At 35.2% G+C, this 22,101-nt stretch overlaps 1 protein-coding gene across 1 annotated transcript in view; it reads left to right on the top strand.

The window, feature by feature from the left end:
- RAB12 (RAB12, member RAS oncogene family) overlaps positions 1-21,651 on the top strand; it is a 36,745-nt gene extending 15,094 nt beyond the window's left edge. Inside the window, 5 exon segments of the mRNA XM_074207353.1 lie at positions 6,003-6,063; positions 15,439-15,577; positions 16,878-16,967; positions 17,542-17,646; positions 19,559-21,651. Coding sequence (XP_074063454.1) covers positions 6,003-6,063; positions 15,439-15,577; positions 16,878-16,967; positions 17,542-17,646; positions 19,559-19,672 — 509 coding nt within the window. The 3' untranslated portion in view covers positions 19,673-21,651.
- Positions 21,652-22,101: the final 450 nt, after the last annotated feature.

Consider the following 22,101-nt stretch of genomic DNA (forward strand, 5'->3'; position numbering starts at 1 on the left):
AACTCTTAATTGCCAAATCCATTTAACTTTTCTTAATCCTCTACTTTCTTGACCTTTTTGAAGCTTTTGTTACTACAGATCACCCTCTTCTTAATACTCTTCTCTTAGTCTCCTGGTTCTCTTCCTACAATTCTTCTCATTCTGATTTACTGGATACTCATCCAGGTCTTACTTGTGATCTCATGGTGTGTCACATAGGGCCTTGTCTTAGACCCTCTTCTCTTCCTATATACTTTTTTTTTTTTAGATTTTTCAAGGCAATGGAGTTAAGTGGCTTGCCCAAGGATACACGGCTAGGTAATTATTAAGTGTTTGAGGCCGGATTTGAACTCAGGTACTCCTGACTCCAAGACCGGTGCTCTATCCACTGCCCCACTTAGCTGCCCCTCTTCCTATATACTTATTGATCTCAGTATCTCCCTTGGATTTGATTATCATTTCTGTGCCAATGATCCTCTTTCTATACCTTCAGATTCTCATCTCTGACTGCCTTTTGATTATCTCAAAATAGATATCCTTCAGATATCTTAAATTCAGCATGTCCAATCTGAATCCTTTATCTTATCCACCAAACCCTTTCCTCTTCCTAGCTTCTGTATTGTTAAGGATGTCTGCATTTGTAATATCTTACAAATACACTCCTATCTGTCCTCTGGCATTGCCACCATCCTGGTGCAGGTCCTCATCACCCCACACCTAGCTTGTTATTATACCCTCTGCTGCTTGGTCTGTCTGTCCAGTCTCCCCACTCCAGTCAGTCCTCCACTTAATTGTCAGATAGGAGGAGCAGAGCTGACAGTGTCACCTCCCATGTTCAATATATTCTACTGGCTCCATCTTATATCCATGAGCAATTATCAGATCCTCTGTTTAGCATTCAAAGCTCTTCACCCCACTTTAAGCTTCCTAGACCATCTCTGTATCTACATGTACTCACCCTCTCCTCCCCACCCCTTATATACTCTTGAGTGACACTGACACTCCAGCTCCCAGTTTCATCCCTCCTTTGTCTTTTCTCTGGGCTTACTTCAAGGGCCCATTTAAACTCCCTCCTGAAGAAATCTTTTTCTAGTCCCCTTTCCTCCCACCTTCCTTCTGTTGATGATTTTCATTTCATTCTGTATATATATCTTATATGTGCATAGTTTTTCACATGTTATCTTCACATTACATTGTGAGTTCAAGAGCAAGAACTCTTTTACTTTTTTTCTGGCCTTTTCATTTAGCCTAGGTCTGGCACATGGTATGTACTTAATACATGTTTATTGATTTACTCCTTAATTTAGAATTATTCAATCTCACCTTAACTGGTTTGGAGCAGAGACAGAAGATAGGTTTCTGGCATCCTACATGAGAACTCTCAGATCATTTTACTATAGAATCTTCATTTTATAAATTGGAAAGATTCTTCACTCTTATACTTAAGTTTGCTATACTTAATCATATTTATTATATTATATTACTCTGCTTCTGACCCATTTAGGGTAATGGAAGCAAAGTATATCATAATAGACCTAACTGCTCTTTTTGTAATTTTTAGAGGAAAGGACTTTCTGATTTCCCAAAAGTAACTTTCATACTAACTCTTTTTGAATAGAGATGATAATTGAATCCACGTGAAGCAATGAGATCATCATAGTATTTAGACAGATGAGAGGAGGACCCAGGATAGAGCCTAAGGGACACCCACAATTAGTGGGCATGATCTGGATGAAGATCCAGCAAAGGAGTCTGGAAGGAGTGATCAGACAGGTAGGATGAGTGTCAGGAAAGAATAATGTCACAAAAATTGAGAGAAAGGAGTCTCAAGAAGAAGAGGGTGACCAACAATTTCAGAGATTCAGGGAGGTCAGAAGGAATGAGAATTGAGAAAAATCCATTAGATTTGGCAATTTAAAAAATCATTGGTAACTTTAGAGACAGCAGTTTTTAAAGGATATATTCTGAAGGAGTACAACTGAGAGTGAGGAAGAAAAGAGGAGAAAGGCAGTTTAGTCACAAAAAGAAAGAGATATAGCCATAGCTAGTGGGAATGAGCAGATCAAATGAAGGATTTTTTTTTTGAAAAAGGATTAGGGAGATAAGGAAGTATTTGTTGGCAATAGGGAAGCAGCTAGTAGACTGGGAGAGATTGAAGATTAGTGAGAGTGGCAGTGATAGCATAAGAAATCTTCTGAAGAAGGCAGAATGGAATAATTTTATTTGTGTAGGTAGAGGGCTTAACCTTGGAAACAGTCCACCTGTTCATATGAGATTGGAGTAGAGTAGATCGTGAGGAAAGATGTGTGTGATGTCATGTGAGTGAAGCCTTAGAGAATGGCCTCAGTTTTTTCATCAAAGTATGAGGCAAGTTTCTCACCTGAGAGTGTAGAGGGTGTGTTGGTGTGTCATTGGAAACTTGAGAAGGGATGAAAAAGTTGGAATAGTTCTCTGATGAGTGAGAAAATGACTTGGAGGTGTAAAAGTACTGCTTTGCTGCATTGAGGGTCTAGTTGGAATTATGTAAGGCAAAATTTTAGTGGATCCAGTCAGTGCAGTTTTATAATCTTTTTTCCAGCGTCATTCAGTAAACATGAAGGACAGCAAAGGTAGCAGATGGAGGAAATAATTCAGAGATATGATTTGGACTTGGCAAAACATGATAGATGATAAGTTAAGGAAGCAAGGGACATGAGTTTAGACAATGCTGTAGAGTTTAATTGAGACACCAAGGGTCAAGATAGAGAAAGGGCAGAGTGCAGGCAAGAGAGAGGTGATGACCTGAGAAAGAATTGAGGGATTAGAGGTATTGAGTGGGGGTTAATGGTGAGGATGAAGATTCAAAATGGAATGAAGGTTATGGGGATGGAGTGATTATGATTAGATTGTAGCTCACAAATATGTAAAAGGAATATGTGTGGGTAAAATTCTGGGTGTTGGCAAGACCATCTCTTTTGGTAGCTAAAGTAGAGTTTAGGAATAGGGTACAGTAATGCAGTAGATTGAGGAACTAAGAATTTAGGGCATTTGAAGAGTATACATACATATACATACATACATACATACATACATACATACATACAAATATATAGGGGTTCTCTAGTAGAATGGCTCAAGAGTCAGTAAATAACAATTTTCAGATTTTAAAATTTTAAGATGGTTAGAAAAATGGAACTTAGGTTTGGTGACACATATGTATAATACTTAATGCTGGACATATTGGTTAATTAAGTTTGTTATTCTGAACTGTAGTAAAGCTAAAATCTAATATGTATCCAAACTGAGCCCCCCATCAATGCAGTGAGCTCCTAGGATTAAAAGGCTGCCAGATATCTGAGGATGGGCAAAACCATACAGATTAGAAAAATGAGCCAGTTAAAACTTCCTGGCCCTCGGTCAGTATTGCATCAGATCAGTAAGTAGCCACTGAACTTGTAGCCTGAGTGAGAGAAAGACCCAGTCTCAAAAAAAAGAAAAAGAAATTTTGGAAAACATTCTTTTGAGACAGTCCTTCTTAATTATAGTTTTACTTTCTAAAATGTATACTTATTTTATCTCATAAGTGTTATAAATTTTAATTCTATAAACTGAGGTTATTTTTTAAAATCTCAAAATTTAAACTTAATTATTTTTAAGAGATTTTTTTCACTTTAAACCATTTAATTGTAAGCAATAAATCCTTTTTTTCTTCTCATTTGACAAACTAGGTTGTTGAAATTAGTGAACTTAAATAAGCATTGAGTCAAATTCATTTCCGAAATGTTAGTCCATTAGTCAGCAAGTTGTATCCTTAGGGAGGTAAGATCCTTTCTCTCGGCTTCTAAAACAATATTTCCAAAGCTTTTTTTTTTAATTAGACACTACTTTGAACTTGTCTTGACACATTAGGCAAATTTTCTTTCCTTTCATATAGCCATCCATCATTTTACCACCTCAGTCTTGAATATTTTACATAAACATAAAACAGAATCAGAATCTCAGAATTGGATGGGACTTCAGAGGCCATCTCTGTGCCTTAATAAGACTCCATTTTGCAACTTATCCAATACATAATCATAGCCTTTATCTGACAATCTCCAGTGAAGTATAATGGTGAACAGCTTTTTGAACAGCTCTAATTTTCAGAAAACTTTGGTTAATAACAAGCCTAAATCAGCCCCCTTGACACTTACCCATTTTCTCTCTTGGTACATTCTGGGGACAAGTAGAACAAGTCTTTACATTTTTTCACACAGTATAGACTTCAAAGACAACTGTCATATCTTTTCCCTCTTTTCTTCTTAAACCTAAATATCCCCATTTTCCTTGGAGAGCCTCACATTGACACCTTCACCATTCTGATTTCTTTTTCTCTGTATTCTCTCCAGCTTATAAATGTATTACTAAGAGATACCATCCAGAACTGAACACAGTATTTCATATCTGATAAACCAAGGCTCTTATTCTCTGCTCATGCACTTTCTCTCTGAATTCAGTCCAAGGTTGCATCCATTTTCTTGGCTACCATATCATATTATGGAGGATACATGGGATGCATGCAATAAAGTATATACCCAGATCTTTGTCAAATGAACTGTCCAGCCACTCCTCAATCTTGAATTTTGGGGAATTGATTTTTAAAAAGGCAAATGAAAGTAAAATGACTACTTTTATTTCCAATAATTTTACCCCCAGAAATTGTTTTTAAAAATTAACAAAGGGAACTGATATAACAGATGACTCTTCAAAGTGACCCAACAGAAATATACTTGGGGGTAGTGTCAGTAAGGCCTGGATCTCATACCAGTGGCCTAAGATCAAAGATCACATGATTTTCCCAAGTTACAGAGCTAGTAAGAGTTAGAGATAGAATTTGAATGTAGCTCTTTCTGACCCTGAAGTTCCAATATTCTCTCTACTTGGTTACATTGCTTCGTTAACAGTTCCAAGGCAGGTTTTTTGAACTTAAGAGCTCATTTCCCAAAAGCAACAATGGTCAAGACATAGCTATGTGGTGATGGGAAAGCTATTTAATTTCTGAGCCTCAGTTTCCTCATATGTAAAACAGAACTTTGCAATATCTATAGTATAACCCCAAGTACAGTTGTGAATCTCAAATAAGATAATGCATAGTCACTACAAGACCCTCCAAAATATATCACCTGGGTCACTCTGGGCAAGTCACTTAACATCCCAGCATTCTAAGCAACCAGATTTAGAAGGGGTGGAGAAGGTGCCCCTGCTTTGGTAGAGGGAGTGCCTTTCCAGGAGAAGGCAGGAGTAAACTTTTATGAAGCTCCTACTGTCTGCAAGATACCATGCTAAGGGTTTTTTAGATATCTCAGGTCCTTACACAAACCCTGGGAGGTAGACGTAATTATTAATGCCCCTTTTATAATTTAGGAAGCTGAGGCAAAAGGAGTAAAGATCACACAGCTATTAGATATCTTACAGGATTTGAATTCAGGTCTTCATGACTTTAGGTTCAATATCCTACCCATTATACCACAAAACACCAGGAGTTTTCTATACATACAAATAAGAGTATTTATAAGGAATTATCACTTTATCTAATACTGAAATTTGAAAGAATCATTTAGAATTAAGAAAATGTTTGTTACTTGAGGGAAATATTTTCCTGAGTTAATATTAGTCCATAGTTTACTTCATAAGGCCATAACTTTATTAATTCTCATATATATGTATGTATATATATTCTACATATATTTTTAATGAAGCAGCATCTTAATAATAAGAAATTATGTAATTTAGAACAATAAATACTGAATAATTCATGAAATATCAAGCATAGTGAATTTTACAACTGAATTTTCACCAGAGTTGGAAAAACAAATTAAGTTTAAAGGTTAGTACCATTCTTCTGCCTGTCTTTAATGGCTCGTGATGATATGACTATTGGACTTTTATATTCTTCTATAATTAGGAATTAACATGTAAAATAGAGAAATAAGTTTTTTTATTTTTTTTTTTATTTTCATTATTTTGGCTTCTTATTTTTCCTCTTTACTCTGTTTTATTCATAGGTGTTGATTTTAAAATCAAAACAGTAGAGTTAAGGGGAAAGAAAATTAGATTACAAATCTGGTAAGTAAAACAGTGTGCACCTATGCATCCAGCAATGTGTGTTTGTCTATGTGTATGTGTATGTGTTTTTTTTTTTAACATGGATCCATATGCTTGTCTAATAAAATTAACTGTTCCTAAGCTGGTTTTCTGTATTTCCATTTTCTTCCTCTTCCCCCATTTCAAAACATATTGAACTTAGATTGTTTCTTTCTCAGAATTATTATTATTATTGCACCTCTAAAGTGACCTAGCTTATTTTAAGTGTGAGGTTACAAAAAGTAAAGGTACAATACTGAATTGAAAAAAGCACTGGACTCAGGAATCAGAAGGCATTCCTTTTAAGACTGGTGCTGTTTAGATATTAATCATGTGATGAGGCAATATTTGACTCAGCTTCAGTTTTTTTAATAGCAGAATTCTTATAAACACTTTTTAAACTGTAAAGTTTCATGCAAAAGAAGGCATTATTTTTATTATAAAATAGCATTTTGACCTATTGGAAAAAAAAATTTAGTCAGACAAGATAATGTTCACAGTTTTGTCATTTCTTACAAATAAGGCATTTAGACAGGTGAAAGCTACTATAATAAAGAGGCCTTGTTGTTAGTTCCTTATTTTATTTCTTTGACATGCACAATAAAAATGTCATGAGTGAAATAAAAATAGGTCAAATGTTAACTTTTAAAATTTTATTAGTATTTACATTAAATTTCATAACACTATCTAAAGAAAATTCCAGTACTCAAAGCCATACTATGTCAAAAAGGAAAAAAGAAAATAGACCCTTGGAAGTTGAAGCACTTTGAATAATTTAGCATGAAGTGTTTTATAATGATATATAATAATGATATATGTAACCCTTCTAACCATAATTTTGATGTTGCTTCATTTATATAGAGATGCTAGAATCCAATCTCAGGAGAGTCTTTTTTTACTCTTCAATTTTAATATTGTATCCTTTGCTAGTATTTTAGTATAACTTAAATTACAATTATAATGAAAGAATAAACTGGCTTGCTTATTAGCTACCTTTTAAGCTGCTAGCTAGCTTTTTAACTGTTAACATTGCTTAATACACCGATCTTAGAAACTACATCTGGTGCTGGAAGTTCTTTGGGGGAAAAAAAAGGAATGAAATCTCGTGGTGGCTTAAAAATAGCACCATTGAGATTTTCTATTATACCATTTTGTTTTTAATGACATAGATGCAGTGTACTCAGCTTACTAACTCCTCTTGGCAGGTCAACCTCAACTCTGTTTGTCACACCATGTGTTTGTTTGCTTCCATCTGCGTTAATTGCTGCTTCATCTTTGGCATCACCGGTCACCTAATGCTTGAATGTTAGTGGCATGTCTTCATTCTTCATCTGTGTCCCTTTTGGGGACATGGCTACAGCAGAACCAACATTGCTTGTCAGTGGCCTCCCGGAGTTGTCTGAGGTAATATATATATATATATATATTTTTTTTTTTTTAAAGTCATTTGTAGGTACCTTAAGCTCACTTTAGTTTTTGTTTTTAATTCTCAAGTCCTAAGTATCTTTTGGAATTAGATCATGTCTAAAAAAGCAGCAAATTCTGATAAAAATTAATATTTAAAAATACTATTTTTAAAAAAGCAACTTCAGAGGGAAAACTAGGAAAGATTTAACTTGGCAGGTTTTGAATGATAGAATCCAAAAACAGTGGAAAAAACTTTTCCTATATAAACTGTTGTTTCTGTAATTACCTCTAAAGTAAAAACTACATTATTTAAACTTACTTTGTATATCAATCACAAAAACATAATGCCCAAATGGGTACCTTAAGTATTATTGATGTAATGAATGAGTTTTATGAAAAGATCTTTTTGAGTCTTATAATTCTCATACCAACCTTTTGATGGTTGATATAATTAATCAATAGAGATTGTTCCTTACCTTAATAGGCTAGCAGCTTATCTAAAAAGTTATAAGTACTTAATGTTTTAATAATCGGATCCCTTAAATTTTTTTAACTTACCTATGTAAGATTGCTTAATGATTATTATCTTTTGGTACTTTACTAATAAAAAAAGCTTTGGCTAGAGACTAAGATGACCTTTATATTGAATTTCATTTTATGGAAGATAAATAGTTTTAGAATAAAGGCTTGTTGTATACTCTAATATTTAGGACACTACTTATTATAGGCTCATTCACAAAATACCAACTTTCTTTTTAATAGAAAAACTTTTCTTCTGAGACAGTTGCCTCTTACTGCCATTTCCTTTATTCACTCCCCTGCTCTAAGTTGCTCACATTTTCAGAATTCTTGTTATTAATTTTTTTTTAAAAATCGGATTAACCATTCATGAAATGATTAAATGATATCACCTTTTCTAACATTCAATTTTGTTTGTATTTGCTTTCCTTTATTTCATATGTTATCCATACATAGGAGTTGTCAGCATGAGTTTTAACTTCTTATGCCCTTAATAGGCAAAGCACTTTATTAAGTATACCACTTAATTTAAAATGGAATCATATTTGTTAAGTGCTTAGTCTATAGTAGGCACTTGATAAATGCTTATTCCTTACCCTTCAGAATTATGATTTTTGCTCTTCATATGCAACTTGAAGAAATAGGTTAAATGTTTTAATAATTATATAATTATTTTTACTTATTGTTTATGGATTGAATAGGTAGAAAAACCATAAGGAAAAATGTAGGACTTAATGGTTCCCTCTTTTGCAATTAAAGCTACATACATTTTTGATTCAAATGATTTATATACTACCTCATGCTATTATAATTTTTTTGTGACATGGACATTCAAGAGTATGTTGAAACCCTGCCTCAAATCAGAACCAAAAGATGAAAATATAGTTTGAAAACAACACTGGTACAACAGTCTTATGGTGTCTCTTCTAGTCGTCATTCTTCCTCCTTTCTTTCTCAGGAATTCAGTACCAGATGCACAAAGTTTCTCTCACCCTAGGTTCTGCCTTCGTGCTTGGGGACTTCAGTATATATGTTGATGGACCCTTGTATAGCATATTCTTCTAGGTCACTGACCTCTTCAGTTTCCATGGTCTCCATCTTAATGAGAATACCATTTATTTAGAACTCAATATTTCAAAAACATTTTGCAAACATGATCTTATTTTATCCCCACAACCCTGGAGGTAGCTGCTCTTGTTATCCCCCTTTTTATAGATGAGGAAACTAAAGTAGATTCAGAGTCTTAAGTGACCTGCCCAGGTTCACACCTGTTTGAACTAAGATCTTCCTCACTGCAGGTTAACTTTTTATTCCCCTAACTGCCTTTTCATTTCTCCTCATGTCCTTGATCTCATTGTCAGCCAGCACTATTCTACCACCATGATTCTGACTCCAAAATTCCTGTTTGTTGCAGCAGTTTCCTATTTTTTCTCTACTTCTGCCTTACACTCCTAAACCTATTCTTTATCTTCATTTCTATCCATCTGTCTTCTTGTGGCCTAGCCCTTTAAGCCCTCTCCTATTTAACTTCTTCCCTCCTTTTAAAAAATTGTCTGGCATTCAATGCCCTTTATAAACTGACACCTTCCTACCTTTCCTTTTTTATCCCTCCCTCCCCACCACTGTGACAAGAGCTGTTTTGCTGTTCCTCAAACAAAACATTCCATCTCTTGATGAGATAGGTAATCTCCATTTTCACTGGAAACTCCCTGTGCTTGGAGGTCTCTCCCTTTTTGTCTCTACCACCTGGCTTCCTTCAGTGCTCTTCTACAGAATCTCCCTGTATGCTTGTGCCTGCCCTCTGCTAACTGTTTCCACTTTATCTCTTATTTATACATGGTTGTTTTCATCTTGTGTCTCCCTCCCCTCCCCCCCCCCAGACTAAGTACCTAGAGGGCAGGGGCTGACTTTTGACTGTATAATCTTTCTTTCACATCACTTCCCACAGATGCTCTGCATTCCAGGGAGATGAGTACAGACTGTGCCTTTTGCCTTTGCTGCCTTAAGAATTCTGAGCTTTCTTGAGAACACAGCTGAAGTGTCACCTACATGAAACTTACTATGACTTCCACCTCTTTCCCCTCCCCTCCCACCACAGTGTTGCATATTTGTTACCTTTTAAAATTACTTTGAGTAAAATATTTAGTGGCAGCTAACTGGTGCAGTGGATAGAGTACAGGCCTGGAGTCAAGAAGATGAGGCTTCCTGAGTACAGATTCATCCTTAGATCCTTGCTAGCTGTGTGACCCTGGGTATGTCACTTAACACTGTTTTCCTCAGTTTCCTCATCTTAAAATGAAGTGGAGAAGGAAAAGGGTAAACCACTCTAGTATCTGCCAAGAAAACCCCCAAATGAAATCACAAACAACTGAATAACAAATTTAGTTTTTACTTGGGTATATGTTTTATCCTGCCTGGTGGAATATAAGTTCTTTGAGGACAAAGACTTTTGTTCTTTTTGGTATCTTGAACATTTAGGTTAGTTCTATATACATAGTAGGTGGCTAATGTTTTTTAAATTGAATTCCATATCCTTGATGGGAATAGTTTTGCTCTGTAATGTAGTTAAAACATTGGGTATTTTGTTATATTAAAGAAAAATTACCGGTGTTTTCTGAAGATTTGAAGTTAAACTACCTGGTGCACAAATCTTTTCAATTTTCTCAGATGCTTAAAAGCAGAGGGGGAAAAGCCTGGGGATATGCAAAGAAGTAATTTTTATTGGTTGTCTGTCTAGAATTATATACCAGGAATTATGAAAGATGAATTAGTACCATGGAATTGAAAAGGGCTTAGAAAAGTTAGAGACATTAATGGTATTTCCTAATTTTTCAGACCATATAGGATAGATAGCAGAGAATCTTATTTATTTATTTATTTGTTTGTTTGTTTATTTATTTATTTAGGTTTTTGCAAGGCAAAATGGGGTTAAGTGGCTTGCCCAAGGCCATACAGCTAGGTAATTGTTAAGTGTCTGAGACCAGATTTGAACCCAGGTACTCCTGACTCCAAGGCCGGTGCTTTATCCACTACCACCTAGCCGCCCCAAATCTTCTTTATAAAGATAAAATTCAAGAAAAGAAGCTTTTGAAATAAGAAAATCTTTAAAAGGCATGAACCCATGTTTGGAGAAAACAATTAATAATACTTTACTGACTGATTTTTATTACAGAAAATTAATATTATTTAAACACTGATGTATGTAATCAGAGATAACCAAAGGAATGTGGAAGTTCATCTTTTGATTTTTTATCATTCTATACTTTAGATTTTTTTGACCTATGTATATCATGGACAGTTTGAAGAATCCCTTTGGATCTATCAATCCCTTTTCAGAATCATGTTTTAAATTCAAAAAATACGTTACATAGAATTACAAAGGGAAGCAATTATAGTGAAATAAAGATGTAATTTTTTTTCCTCATTCAAATTCATAGGCCTTCTGAAATCTATTCGTAGATTTCTTGGAGGTCTCTAGATCCTAGGTCAAGAACCTCACCTTTAGTAAGAAGAACACTGAGATCATTTTGAGCTTATAATCTATGAATCTTTTATTATATTCTGTGAATAGTGAATAAGATGCTCTGCAGTAAAAAGTAAGCTGTATTCTTTGATATGTACATTAACTCTGTCTACTAGTTCACCAAATAAAATTAACAGGAATTTAACAGATACTTCACTACTACTAAAGAATTGATAACTCTTACATTAGTAGTTATTAATTATGATATTCAAATTCAAGAAGTAGATTTGTTTTTTACACTTGTTTCCCTTTGAAATCTTTACCTCCCTGGGGTCTCCATACACATATAGCATCACCCAATTCTAGAACTTCTGACAGGCCAGCAATGACTTTTCCATTGAGTGTCAAAATTTGGGCAGTTCCTTCTCAAAAGTTAAAGTCCATTGTGGCTTTTATTAAAACTTCACTCCTTGTGTCTTTTTTCATATACCAAGTGATTTTTTTTTATAATATCTGAGTACGAGTATTCTCCAGCTAAGTTATACTTAATTTGCATATGTTCTACTTCTCATTTGGGCCAGCTAGGTGGAACAGTGGATAGGACTCCATCCCTGGAGTCCGAAAGACTTCTCTGAGGTCATATCCTGCCTCATACACTTACTAACTGTGTGACCCTGGGCAAGTCACTTAACCCTGTTTGCGTCTTCTGGAAAAATGAGCTGGAGAAGGAATCCCAGATGAGAGCATGGAAAGTTGGACACAACTAAAACAACTGAATAACTTTTTACTTGACTAAAGGAGTAACTAAAACAGCGATAGTTTTCATCCAATTTGCATTAAGTTAGTGAAACATATGAATTACAGGATATATTTTTTAATATATTTTATTTAAGGCAAGGGGATTAAGTGACTTGCCCAAGGTCACATAGCTAAATAAAGGGTCTGAGGTCAGATTTGAACTCAGGTCCTCCTGACTCCAGGGCCAGTGCTCTATCCACTGAGCCACCTTAGCTGCCCCCTTAGCTGCCCCCTGAGCTACCTAGCTGCCCCTGAGTTACAGGATATATTAAAAAGAATGACTACTTTATTCTTTTAGGTATAAAGTAACTAAAACCTTTTCCCAATTTTAGTGGTACTTCCAGACTACTTTTAATTAATAAATAAACTTTGTATGAAATACTTTCTTCTTAAAAGAAAAGTAAAAGGGATAAGGAGCATACCTGTGATTTCATTAGTCTAAGGAATCCCATTTACCAAGGCAAATCAGAAATGTCTCTCTAAGAGTCTTAATAAGTTAGTTACCTAGTATACTGAAGTTAAGTGACTTGACCTATGTCACATAATCAGTGTATCAGAAGTAGGTTAGGAAAAAAAGAATGGGGCCATAAAGTATTTCCTATTGTGTTAATTTGCTTAGCCAATTTTTTTCTTAGATATTACTGTGATAATTTTCAACCTGCTGTTTTTTCCTAAATATTTAGACTTCTACTTTTTCCCCCCATATTTAGGTTTTGAGAAAAATAACTAAGCTCACCCAGAGTATAGTTTCTTGTAACAATTAAGGGTTCTGTTAGCATATCATTAAAATTGCTGGGTTAATTTGCCAAATACACCCAACCTCTAAACTCTCAATGAAGATGGACCAGTACCATTTCTCTACTTAAAAGCATTTACATGAACAGATACTTTTGAGGAATTAAGGAAGCACAGCCAATTTACTAGATCATTGCACAGTCATTTATTTAAGTAAAAGATTATTTTTAATGTTGAGGTTTAAGAAAATAAGATTTGATTTCAGGATCACCACCAGCAACCTTCTGTGTATGTGTCTACTAGAGCAAAGTTTATGGTCCCACAAACAAAACATTTATGCATCTCTTTATATGAACTGAGTCATTAGCTAGAGGAGTGGAATGCTGGACCATAATTTTGCATTTTCATAGCAAAAATCATTTAAATTAGGGTTACTATTGCAGCATTTCAAATGATCCTTCACCTGTATATGTATTTTAAAGAATTTTAAAATCTGGAAACAATTTCTTCTACCTACTTCAGTTCCTTCATTTGATTCAAAGGCCTCTGCAAAAGGCAAAAGATTGTACTAGGAGGAAAAAAAGGAGAAAATGCACAAGACATATTGAAATGAGATTTATTAAAGTATGTTCTTGGGCCTAGATGTGGTGAGAAGTAGGGGTACTGGACTGTGCTGCAGTCTTCCATGCCTGCATTCAGATTGGGAGGGAGATATGGCAGCTCCCATGGGACTTCCCAACTTTTTAGTTTTATTTTTGACATATAGAAGGGATTGTACTCTTTTCCTTTTTAGGGATTCCAGAACAGTGACTGGCATTATCTGGCATTATCTGTTATCCTTGCTTCCCATTCTATACTTTTTGGGGTATTTAGAATACTATCACTAGTTAAGTAGGATGAAAATTAGAGAATTGTAATGTTCACCATCTATTTAAGGTATGCTAGCAAGGGGTGTGGGGGCAGATCTGTCTATGTTCCCAGGTGCTGTGGTGCCATTTGGGCCTAGGTAAACCCTTCCATATGAAGTTGAATTGGGGCATGAAGAAGAAACTTCAGTTAGTTTTTCATGTTAAAGGGAGAAAAAAACCAAGATGCAGTTAAAACTACATAGATTTATAGGATAGTAACCTATTATTGTGGGTTATGAGTATTCCCACGGAGTTATGTCTCAAAATTGCCTGGCCACTGACAAGAGGATGGTTATTAGGCTGTTCTTTAAGTGAGATTCAAAGACCCTCTAATTGAAGTACTAATAACTTTTCTTCTTAGGATTCCACTTCTGAGTCCTAATTCTGATTTCATAGGACTGAAGGGAATAATCTTCCAATACATAAAGGGGAAATAGAGCTCAGATATTAAGATAGTTGAGGATAAATTGTATATCCATGAATGTATTCTCTATAAAGAAAAATCCATCTATTCATACTCCTTCAATGAAGGCTAGAAACTACAGAAATTTTAAAAGTATCCTCATAGATCTTGTAAGAAAGAGTGTAGAAAACATTCAGCCCTTGTTTTAAGGGACCCTTAAACAACATCATTTTAAAGGCTGCTGTGTGATTATGGTTGATGATTGATACCCATTTAAATATTAGCACAAAACCAAGAAAAAAGTGAATAAGGTACATCTGTCAGTTTCAGGAAAAATTGGTATTACTGCTTATCTTTATAGTAACTGTACTAATCATTTGAAGAACTTTGGTGTTTTTTTTTGATGCATCCAGGATCTTAAAACAGTTTTTGAAAACCCTAAACAATAAAAAGGAAATGAATAATCAGTCAACAAACATTTATGATGTGTTTATTATATGCCAAACGTTGGGGATAGAGGGACAAAAATGAAAGTCATTGTCCTCATCATGTTTATAAATGCCTGTATTTCTTATATATGATCAAATTACATTGTTTTCAGTCACTTATATTTTTACATTTCAGCCACTTATATAATTTATATTACAACACATTGCCATTTTACATTGCCTGTGAGCTATGTGTTGGGATTTTTGTTATTGTTTATTTTCAGTATACTTTGTGAAAGTTTTAACTTTTTTTCTTCTACTAAATGAAAACTTTCTCTCTGAAGTCCTGCATTCACACTCTGCAATGTGATCTAGCATCACTATCACAGATTTTATGCCTTTAAGAAGAAAAAAAACTCACTCTGAACATATTGTTGCTTCTTATTCATAGGCCATCTCCTTTCTCGGTTTCTTTCTATAATTAAATGTGTCCTCTTTTTAGTAGGTAGTAACCCTCCATCAGGGAAACATTCTGAGGGTTATTCTATTCTTTTTGTTGGCCATAATTATTAAGAAGAATTGTCAACCTGAGATTTTGGTATATAGAATTTATACCAAATATAGAGCATTTTATTTTGTTTATTTATTATGGATTATTATGGAATCCTTGTGCCAATGTTTGTCATTCCTTCCTAGGGACACAGCAGGTCAGGAGAGATTCAACAGCATTACCTCAGCTTATTACAGAAGTGCCAAGGGAATCATATTAGTGTACGATATTACAAAGAAAGAGACATTTGATGATCTACCGAAATGGATGAAAATGATTGATAAGGTAGGCTTTGCATATTTCTCATAAAATAATATAAATTAGTTAGTTTTGCCCTTTAAAGATAAAAGTTTTAAAATTGTATACAGCCTCACTATCCAAATAAGAAACTCATTTTCTAAAAATAAAAAATAAATTGAAATTTAGTTATTTGCCTTGTCTACTTTAACCACCTTTACCCAATCAAAAAAATGTGTTTAAAGCTCTTTAAATTGTGAACTACAATTATGTGTTCTAAATATAGTTGGAGTTTTGGGAATCCAAAGCTGTGATTTTACCAGTATGGGTAATTCCCTCTGTGAGTACTTCCTTTACCATTGCAGATCAGCAAACTCCTGTGTAAGATTAGAACATTGTGTTGAATACCTTGGGGTTAAGGAATTTTCCCCACTCACTCAAATCTTTGGGATCCTCTTAAGGTCAGCTTTTCATCCATTCTACATACTTTACATATAGCAATAGTGTAAAGTCAGATAACATATGTTCTACTCATTTTAGTGAACATATTAATATGCACTTTCAAAAAAATATAATTCTTTATTCTTTTTTTGTGTTCAACAGAAATGGTTGACTGTCCTCACCTCTGTAGCAAAAGTTTGTAATGTCACTTTAGACTTAGTTGGGCAGTTAGGATCAAGGCATAAATTGAGACACTAGTGTATACTCACTTCATTGGCTATTTTGATTTTGGGGGGGGGTTTTTGTCCTAAAGCCACAACATAACAGAGATTCCTTAGTCACATGTCAAAAAAAAAAAGAAAGGGGCGGCTAGGTGGCACAGTGGATAGAGTACCAGCCCTGGAGTCAGGAGTACCTGAGCTCAAATCCACCTCAGACACTTAATAATTACCTAACTGGGTGGCCTTGGGCAAGCCACTTAACCCCATTTGCCTTGGAAAAACCTAAAAAAGAAATATGCTCAATATATTTAGAATTTTCAGAACCAAAGTTTTTTTGGTTTGTTTGGTTTTTGTTTTTAGGTTTTTGCAAGGCAAATGGGGTTAAGTGGCTTGCCCAAGGCCACCCAGCTAGGTAATTATTAAGTGTCTGAGACCAGATTTGAACCCAGGTACTCCTGACTCCAGGGCTGTTGTTTTATCCACTGTGCCACCTAGGCGCCCCTAAAGTGTTTCTTAATAAGGGACTGAAATACATAGATTTCCAGTGAGAGTTTGAATCTTCTTTTTCTCTACAAAAAGAAGTGTGTTCAAATTTCTAAAAGCTGAGTTACCAGATTCTAGCCATTATTTAAAAGAAAAAGCTTGTATCTTCATATGTAGAGAATTATTCTGTTTTAATTCCACAGTATGCCTCAGAAGATGCAGAACTTTTATTAGTTGGAAATAAGTTGGATTGTGAAACTGACAGAGAAATCACTAGACAACAGGGTGAAAAGGTAAGAGAGAATGGGCAGGATATGGACTTAAAAAGGAATTGGGGGCTCTAACAGTTTTATATTCAGTTTTTATAATTGGTTTTCCTTTACATCTGGTCACTTAAATTCATATAGAGATGGAGAAAGTGCTGCTTTAGCACACAAAATATTTGTGATTCTAGTTTTATATTATTTGGCCTTTCATTTACATTATTTTTGTATGTCATTTTGAAGCAATTTTACTTTAATCATGCTTTCTTAGGCTTCTTTTCTAGCACTTTGTAAGCTTTGCAGCCTGTCACTAAGGACATCAGTATAAATAGGAAAAAATATATGCAAATTTCACAACTTCAAATCTGCCAAAATTGTATAGCTAGTTTTCTTTAAGGAAAATTTTTACTCTCAGAATGTAAGAATTTATATTTAGGAAACATGTAACTTCATTTTACAGATGAGGATACATAGAAACTTTAAAGAAGTACTGTATACCTGGGTTATACAACTAAGTAATAACTGAGCTAGGGCTCAGCATCATGCTGCTGCCAACAATTAAGAGATTGGGTTTTTTAATTTTTTAAAAAATCTCTGTTCATAGTTTGCACAACAGATAACTGGGATGAGATTCTGTGAAGCAAGTGCCAAGGATAATTTCAATGTGGATGAAATATTTCTAAAACTTGTTGATGACATTCTGAAAAAGGTAAAATTCTTTTTGTTATTCTATTGGGTTTTTAGAGGGTTTAAAGACTGATATGGAAATTAAAGTTCACATTGTTCTTTTGAATGACCAGAACCAGATACAGTATTAATGTCATTAATCTGTACTTTAAATATCACTGAAGATATAGTACCCTTGGGTCATTTAGGCCATATAAGAATTTGTAATGCAGGGCAGAGATATCATGTTACACATTTCTGTAAGTATTTAAATATTGAGGTTTTAATAGAGTACCAAGATATGATAAAAGGAACATTCTCTGTGCTCAGGTTCCATTTACTCTTTTTCCTTACTTGAAATTGAAATGAATTCATTACACAGTATCTCAGTAAGGCATGATCTTTGTACCCCCCCCCCCCCTTTTTCTTAGGGTTTTTTTTTTTTTTGCAAGGCAAACAGGGTTAAGTGGCTTGCCCAAGGCCACACAGCTAGGTAATTATTAAGTGTCTGAGACCAGATTTGAATCCAGGTACTCCTGACTCCAAGGCCAGTGCTCTATTCACTGTGCCACCTAGCTGCCCCTTTTGTACCTCTTGAGTATTACATAGTTTTTTGGGGGGGTTTTTGGTTTTTGCAAGGCAATGGGGGTTAAGTAGCTTGCCCAAGGCCACACAGCTAGGTAATTATTATGTGTCTGAGGCCAGATTTGAACTCAGGTATTGGTTTTTGGTTTTTGCAAGGCAATGGGGGGTTAAGTAGCTTGCCCAAGGCCACACAGCTAGGTAATTTCAAATCTGGCCTGAGATTTGAACTCAGGTACTCCTGACTCCAAGGCTGGTGCTCTATCCACTGCGCCACCTAGCTGCCCCAGAGTATTAAATACTCTTAACATGATACTTATCTTTTCATCATTTCTGATTTTTTTTTTAAAGTAGTATGAAGGGAAAAAAAGAATGTTATGCAGCATGGAGATTCGTAAAAGTCTTAAAATCAAGGAGTTATAAATCATTTTTGAATGTGTTGATTATACTTTTACTCAAACATTAAAAATTTTTTTACTTAACTGATTTAACTTAATGTAAAATTTTCTGGGTTCAAACATAACAAATTTATTGGTTTCAGAACCTGTCTATAAAGGAAATTAATACTTAATTTATTAAATTAATACTCTATTTCAGTGGAACATGACCTCATGGGTATGGCTTTTCTCTCCACTGATATAAGCTACAGCTAGTCCCATGCCTTCTCGTCCTGAAGGATTTGTGTTTCTTAGTCCTGCTATCTTTTCTAACACACCACTAACATGGTAGATGTGTAAAAGGACTAACATTGAACTGGACCATGTGTTTTTCATGTGTTTCATGAAGCATTCAGCATCTTGTGGGCAGCCTTGTGATGAGACTGTCCAGTCTTCACTAGATTTGTCCTCAGAGCACAGACTAGGACTGTTGCTCAAACTTGACAGTGACTCTCAGGAGCTGTCAGAGTGTACCCTACACTGGGATGATCTTCAGGACCTTCAAGGGACTTTGATACCACAGGGAAACTACAGTGGAAGTATAATGAATATAAGTCTTAGCAAGAAAATATAGTGTTTTCTTTTACCAATGTCCCAAATTATCTTTCTCTTGTGGTTTTGTAGAAAAACATTCCAATTAATCCAAAAAGTAATTGAAGCATTGCTCTTAACTCCCCCCCCCCCCAAGTAACGGTCCAAATGGGCTTTAATTTGATGTGAAGCAAAGTTTTTCATGGAGTCATTTTTTAAAAACAACCTTGCAAACCCTAAAGAGCAATAGAAATAGGGCTTAACAATTCTTGTTTGGAGTTATACAGCCGTTATTTATTTGTGGATCACTGGGATTTACACTTCTGTTTAATTTTTATTATTTGAAAAACTGTATAAAGATAACTTTGTTAAGTACTTAAGCATTCTTTCCCTCTCATCTTAAAGATGCCTCTGGATGTTTTAAGGAATGAATTATCGAACAGCATCCTTTCCTTACAACCAGAACCAGAAATACCACCGGAACTGCCTCCACCAAGACCCCATGTCCGTTGCTGTTGATTTGCTTCTTTAGGGACAGAGTAAAAAAGAATCTTGGGAAGGGAGAAGAGTACCTGTTCGACTCTGCACTACAATCATTTTGACAATTTCATGTCGCACTTTGTTATCCAAGTCAGAACTACATACTAACCTGTAAATATGCAAATACTTAATCCTGTTTAGGATTTCACTATGTTCCACATGTCCCCACACCCACATTTGTATATTTCCCTCATTATCTCAGTGTTATAAATATTGTGTAGGCACTGGGGAAACGGCAGTACTCCTGATGTAAAGGAGGGAAGAAATGAAATCTATAATACTTCAGATAAATGTTTTAATAGTTCTTGTCAATTATATTAAAATGGCAGAAATTATTCTGGTATGAAGAGAGCATTTGGTGCTTTGCTACCTTATTTTAAAGATAAATTTGTAAAAACTGAAGAATTTTTTTGAATAAAGCTTCCATAAGTCATGTTTTTTTTTCCTTTATTCAAAAGACTTTTTCAGCTGTAGCATCTTTGTAGCATTGGAGCAGTTCTACAGTAAAGCAAAAATCCATTTGATTTCCATCCTTTTAAAATATTTATTAATAGTATGTTAATAATGATAGCATAACACTAGTGTTAGAAATATTAAGCTTGACTTCGACCTAAGATAGCAATATTGCTGTCACAGTTTCTTAATGAACAGACTATATACCATACTTTTAAGAACCACAGAGAGCAAGTAAAAAGAAATGTATTTGAGAATGTTACAGATGTTAAAATAACACTGTTGTCCTAAGCAAATCCTGTTTAAAGGAATTTTTTGAAGATACTTTCCTATATCAAGGAACATATATGTATTTGCCTGATATCTTGGTCCTTTTTAATGGTAGAAACAAACAACAACAACAAAAACCTTTTTTTTTTTAAGTGAAGCTTATGATCTGTCCAGTATATACTGTATTCTATTTTTGGGGGGGGGGGAGGTTGGTTGGGAGGAGGGGAGTCTGATAATGAATTTGTGAACTCTATCTTTGGTATATCTTTTATTAAGCTGCACTTTGTTTAGTTAAAGTAAATAAGTAGTAACATATTTGAATAACTTCGAGTGTCTTGAATGTCGTGGCATTGAAACACATTGTGGTCTTTCTAAACTAATGAAGTCCAAATAAAATTTTGTATTTATGAATGACAATGGAATTGTTTGTGTTTATGATAAAATGTGTATATAGAGTGAAGGCTACGTGAAAACATCCTTTATGAAGGACACTTTTTGTATTTGAAATGTTTTATACAGAAAAATAGTAGTTCAAGTAAGCCATAGATGTATGCACTAATATTTCAAAATATCTGTAATTGCATTGAGTACTTCTTTCACCTATTAATAAACTTAACAACCAGCCCCTGGAGAGATTCTGTGACTGAAAAAGTCATCCCCTGGTGGTGAATTCTCTCTTCTGGTTCCAACCTGCCTTCCCAATATCGTTACAGTCATCACTCCCTTTGGCTCATTCTTGCTGTTCCTCACATACAATACTCCATTTCCCATCTCCACGCCTTTTCCCAGAGTGCCCCCTTTACCCTTAACAGTACCTGGTTTCCTTTAAAGCTCATCTTGAATGCTGGCTTCTCTAAGGCTTCTTTTGATCACCCCCTGCCAGCACCTTCTCCCCAAAGATCATGTGTTTATTTTGCACGTTTCTGTGTGTGCTTACATGTATGCACATCACATCCTCTCCCCTTCCCTCTCTCTCTAGAATGGAAGCTCTTGGAGGGAAGGAAACTATTTCACTTGTCTTTGTAACCCCAGTACACCCAGAATATTGCCTTACTAAACGCTTGATGAATAACACCTTGGTGTCATCCTTGACTCTTCACTCTCATTCTCAACATATACCAAATCAGTTGCCAAATTTTGTCACATTCTTCTCCACATCATTACTCAGATATTCCTTTCACTCACGGCTACATGAAGCCCTCTTCATTTCTAACCTAGTTTCCTCCTAAATAGTCTCTCCCTCTCCCCCCAAGAGTCTCGTCATTTAGACCCATTCCCCCCCACCCAAGCTGTTAAAGTGACTTACCAAAGAACAGATCTCACTCAGTCTCCTCTAGAATCAACTACAAACCCTGTTTGGCATTTAAAGCTCTTCCCAGCTGGTTTCCTCCTATTTTACAACAAACTGCCAACCTGATTACAAGGCTGAGGTTTGGATAGAAGAAAAGAAGCAAGGCAGGTGCTTCCGTCATGTGTGTCTTCTGCCTGATCTCCAGCCTTGGGAAAAGTAGTCCTTTCCTGTCTCCTGCTTTTAAGGTGAAGGGAGAGAGAGACTTCATTCAGTTTCCAGCCTGGTCTCCTTCCCTGAGGAAAGGAGAATTATCAACACTTCTGCTTCAAATTCTTGCTCCTCCCAAATGTCCATCCTGAGACTGTAATACTGTTGACTTGAAAATCTTTCTAAC

The sequence above is a fragment of the Macrotis lagotis genome, chromosome X (assembly GCF_037893015.1).
Source record: "Macrotis lagotis isolate mMagLag1 chromosome X, bilby.v1.9.chrom.fasta, whole genome shotgun sequence".
NCBI lineage: Eukaryota > Metazoa > Chordata > Mammalia > Peramelemorphia > Peramelidae > Macrotis > Macrotis lagotis.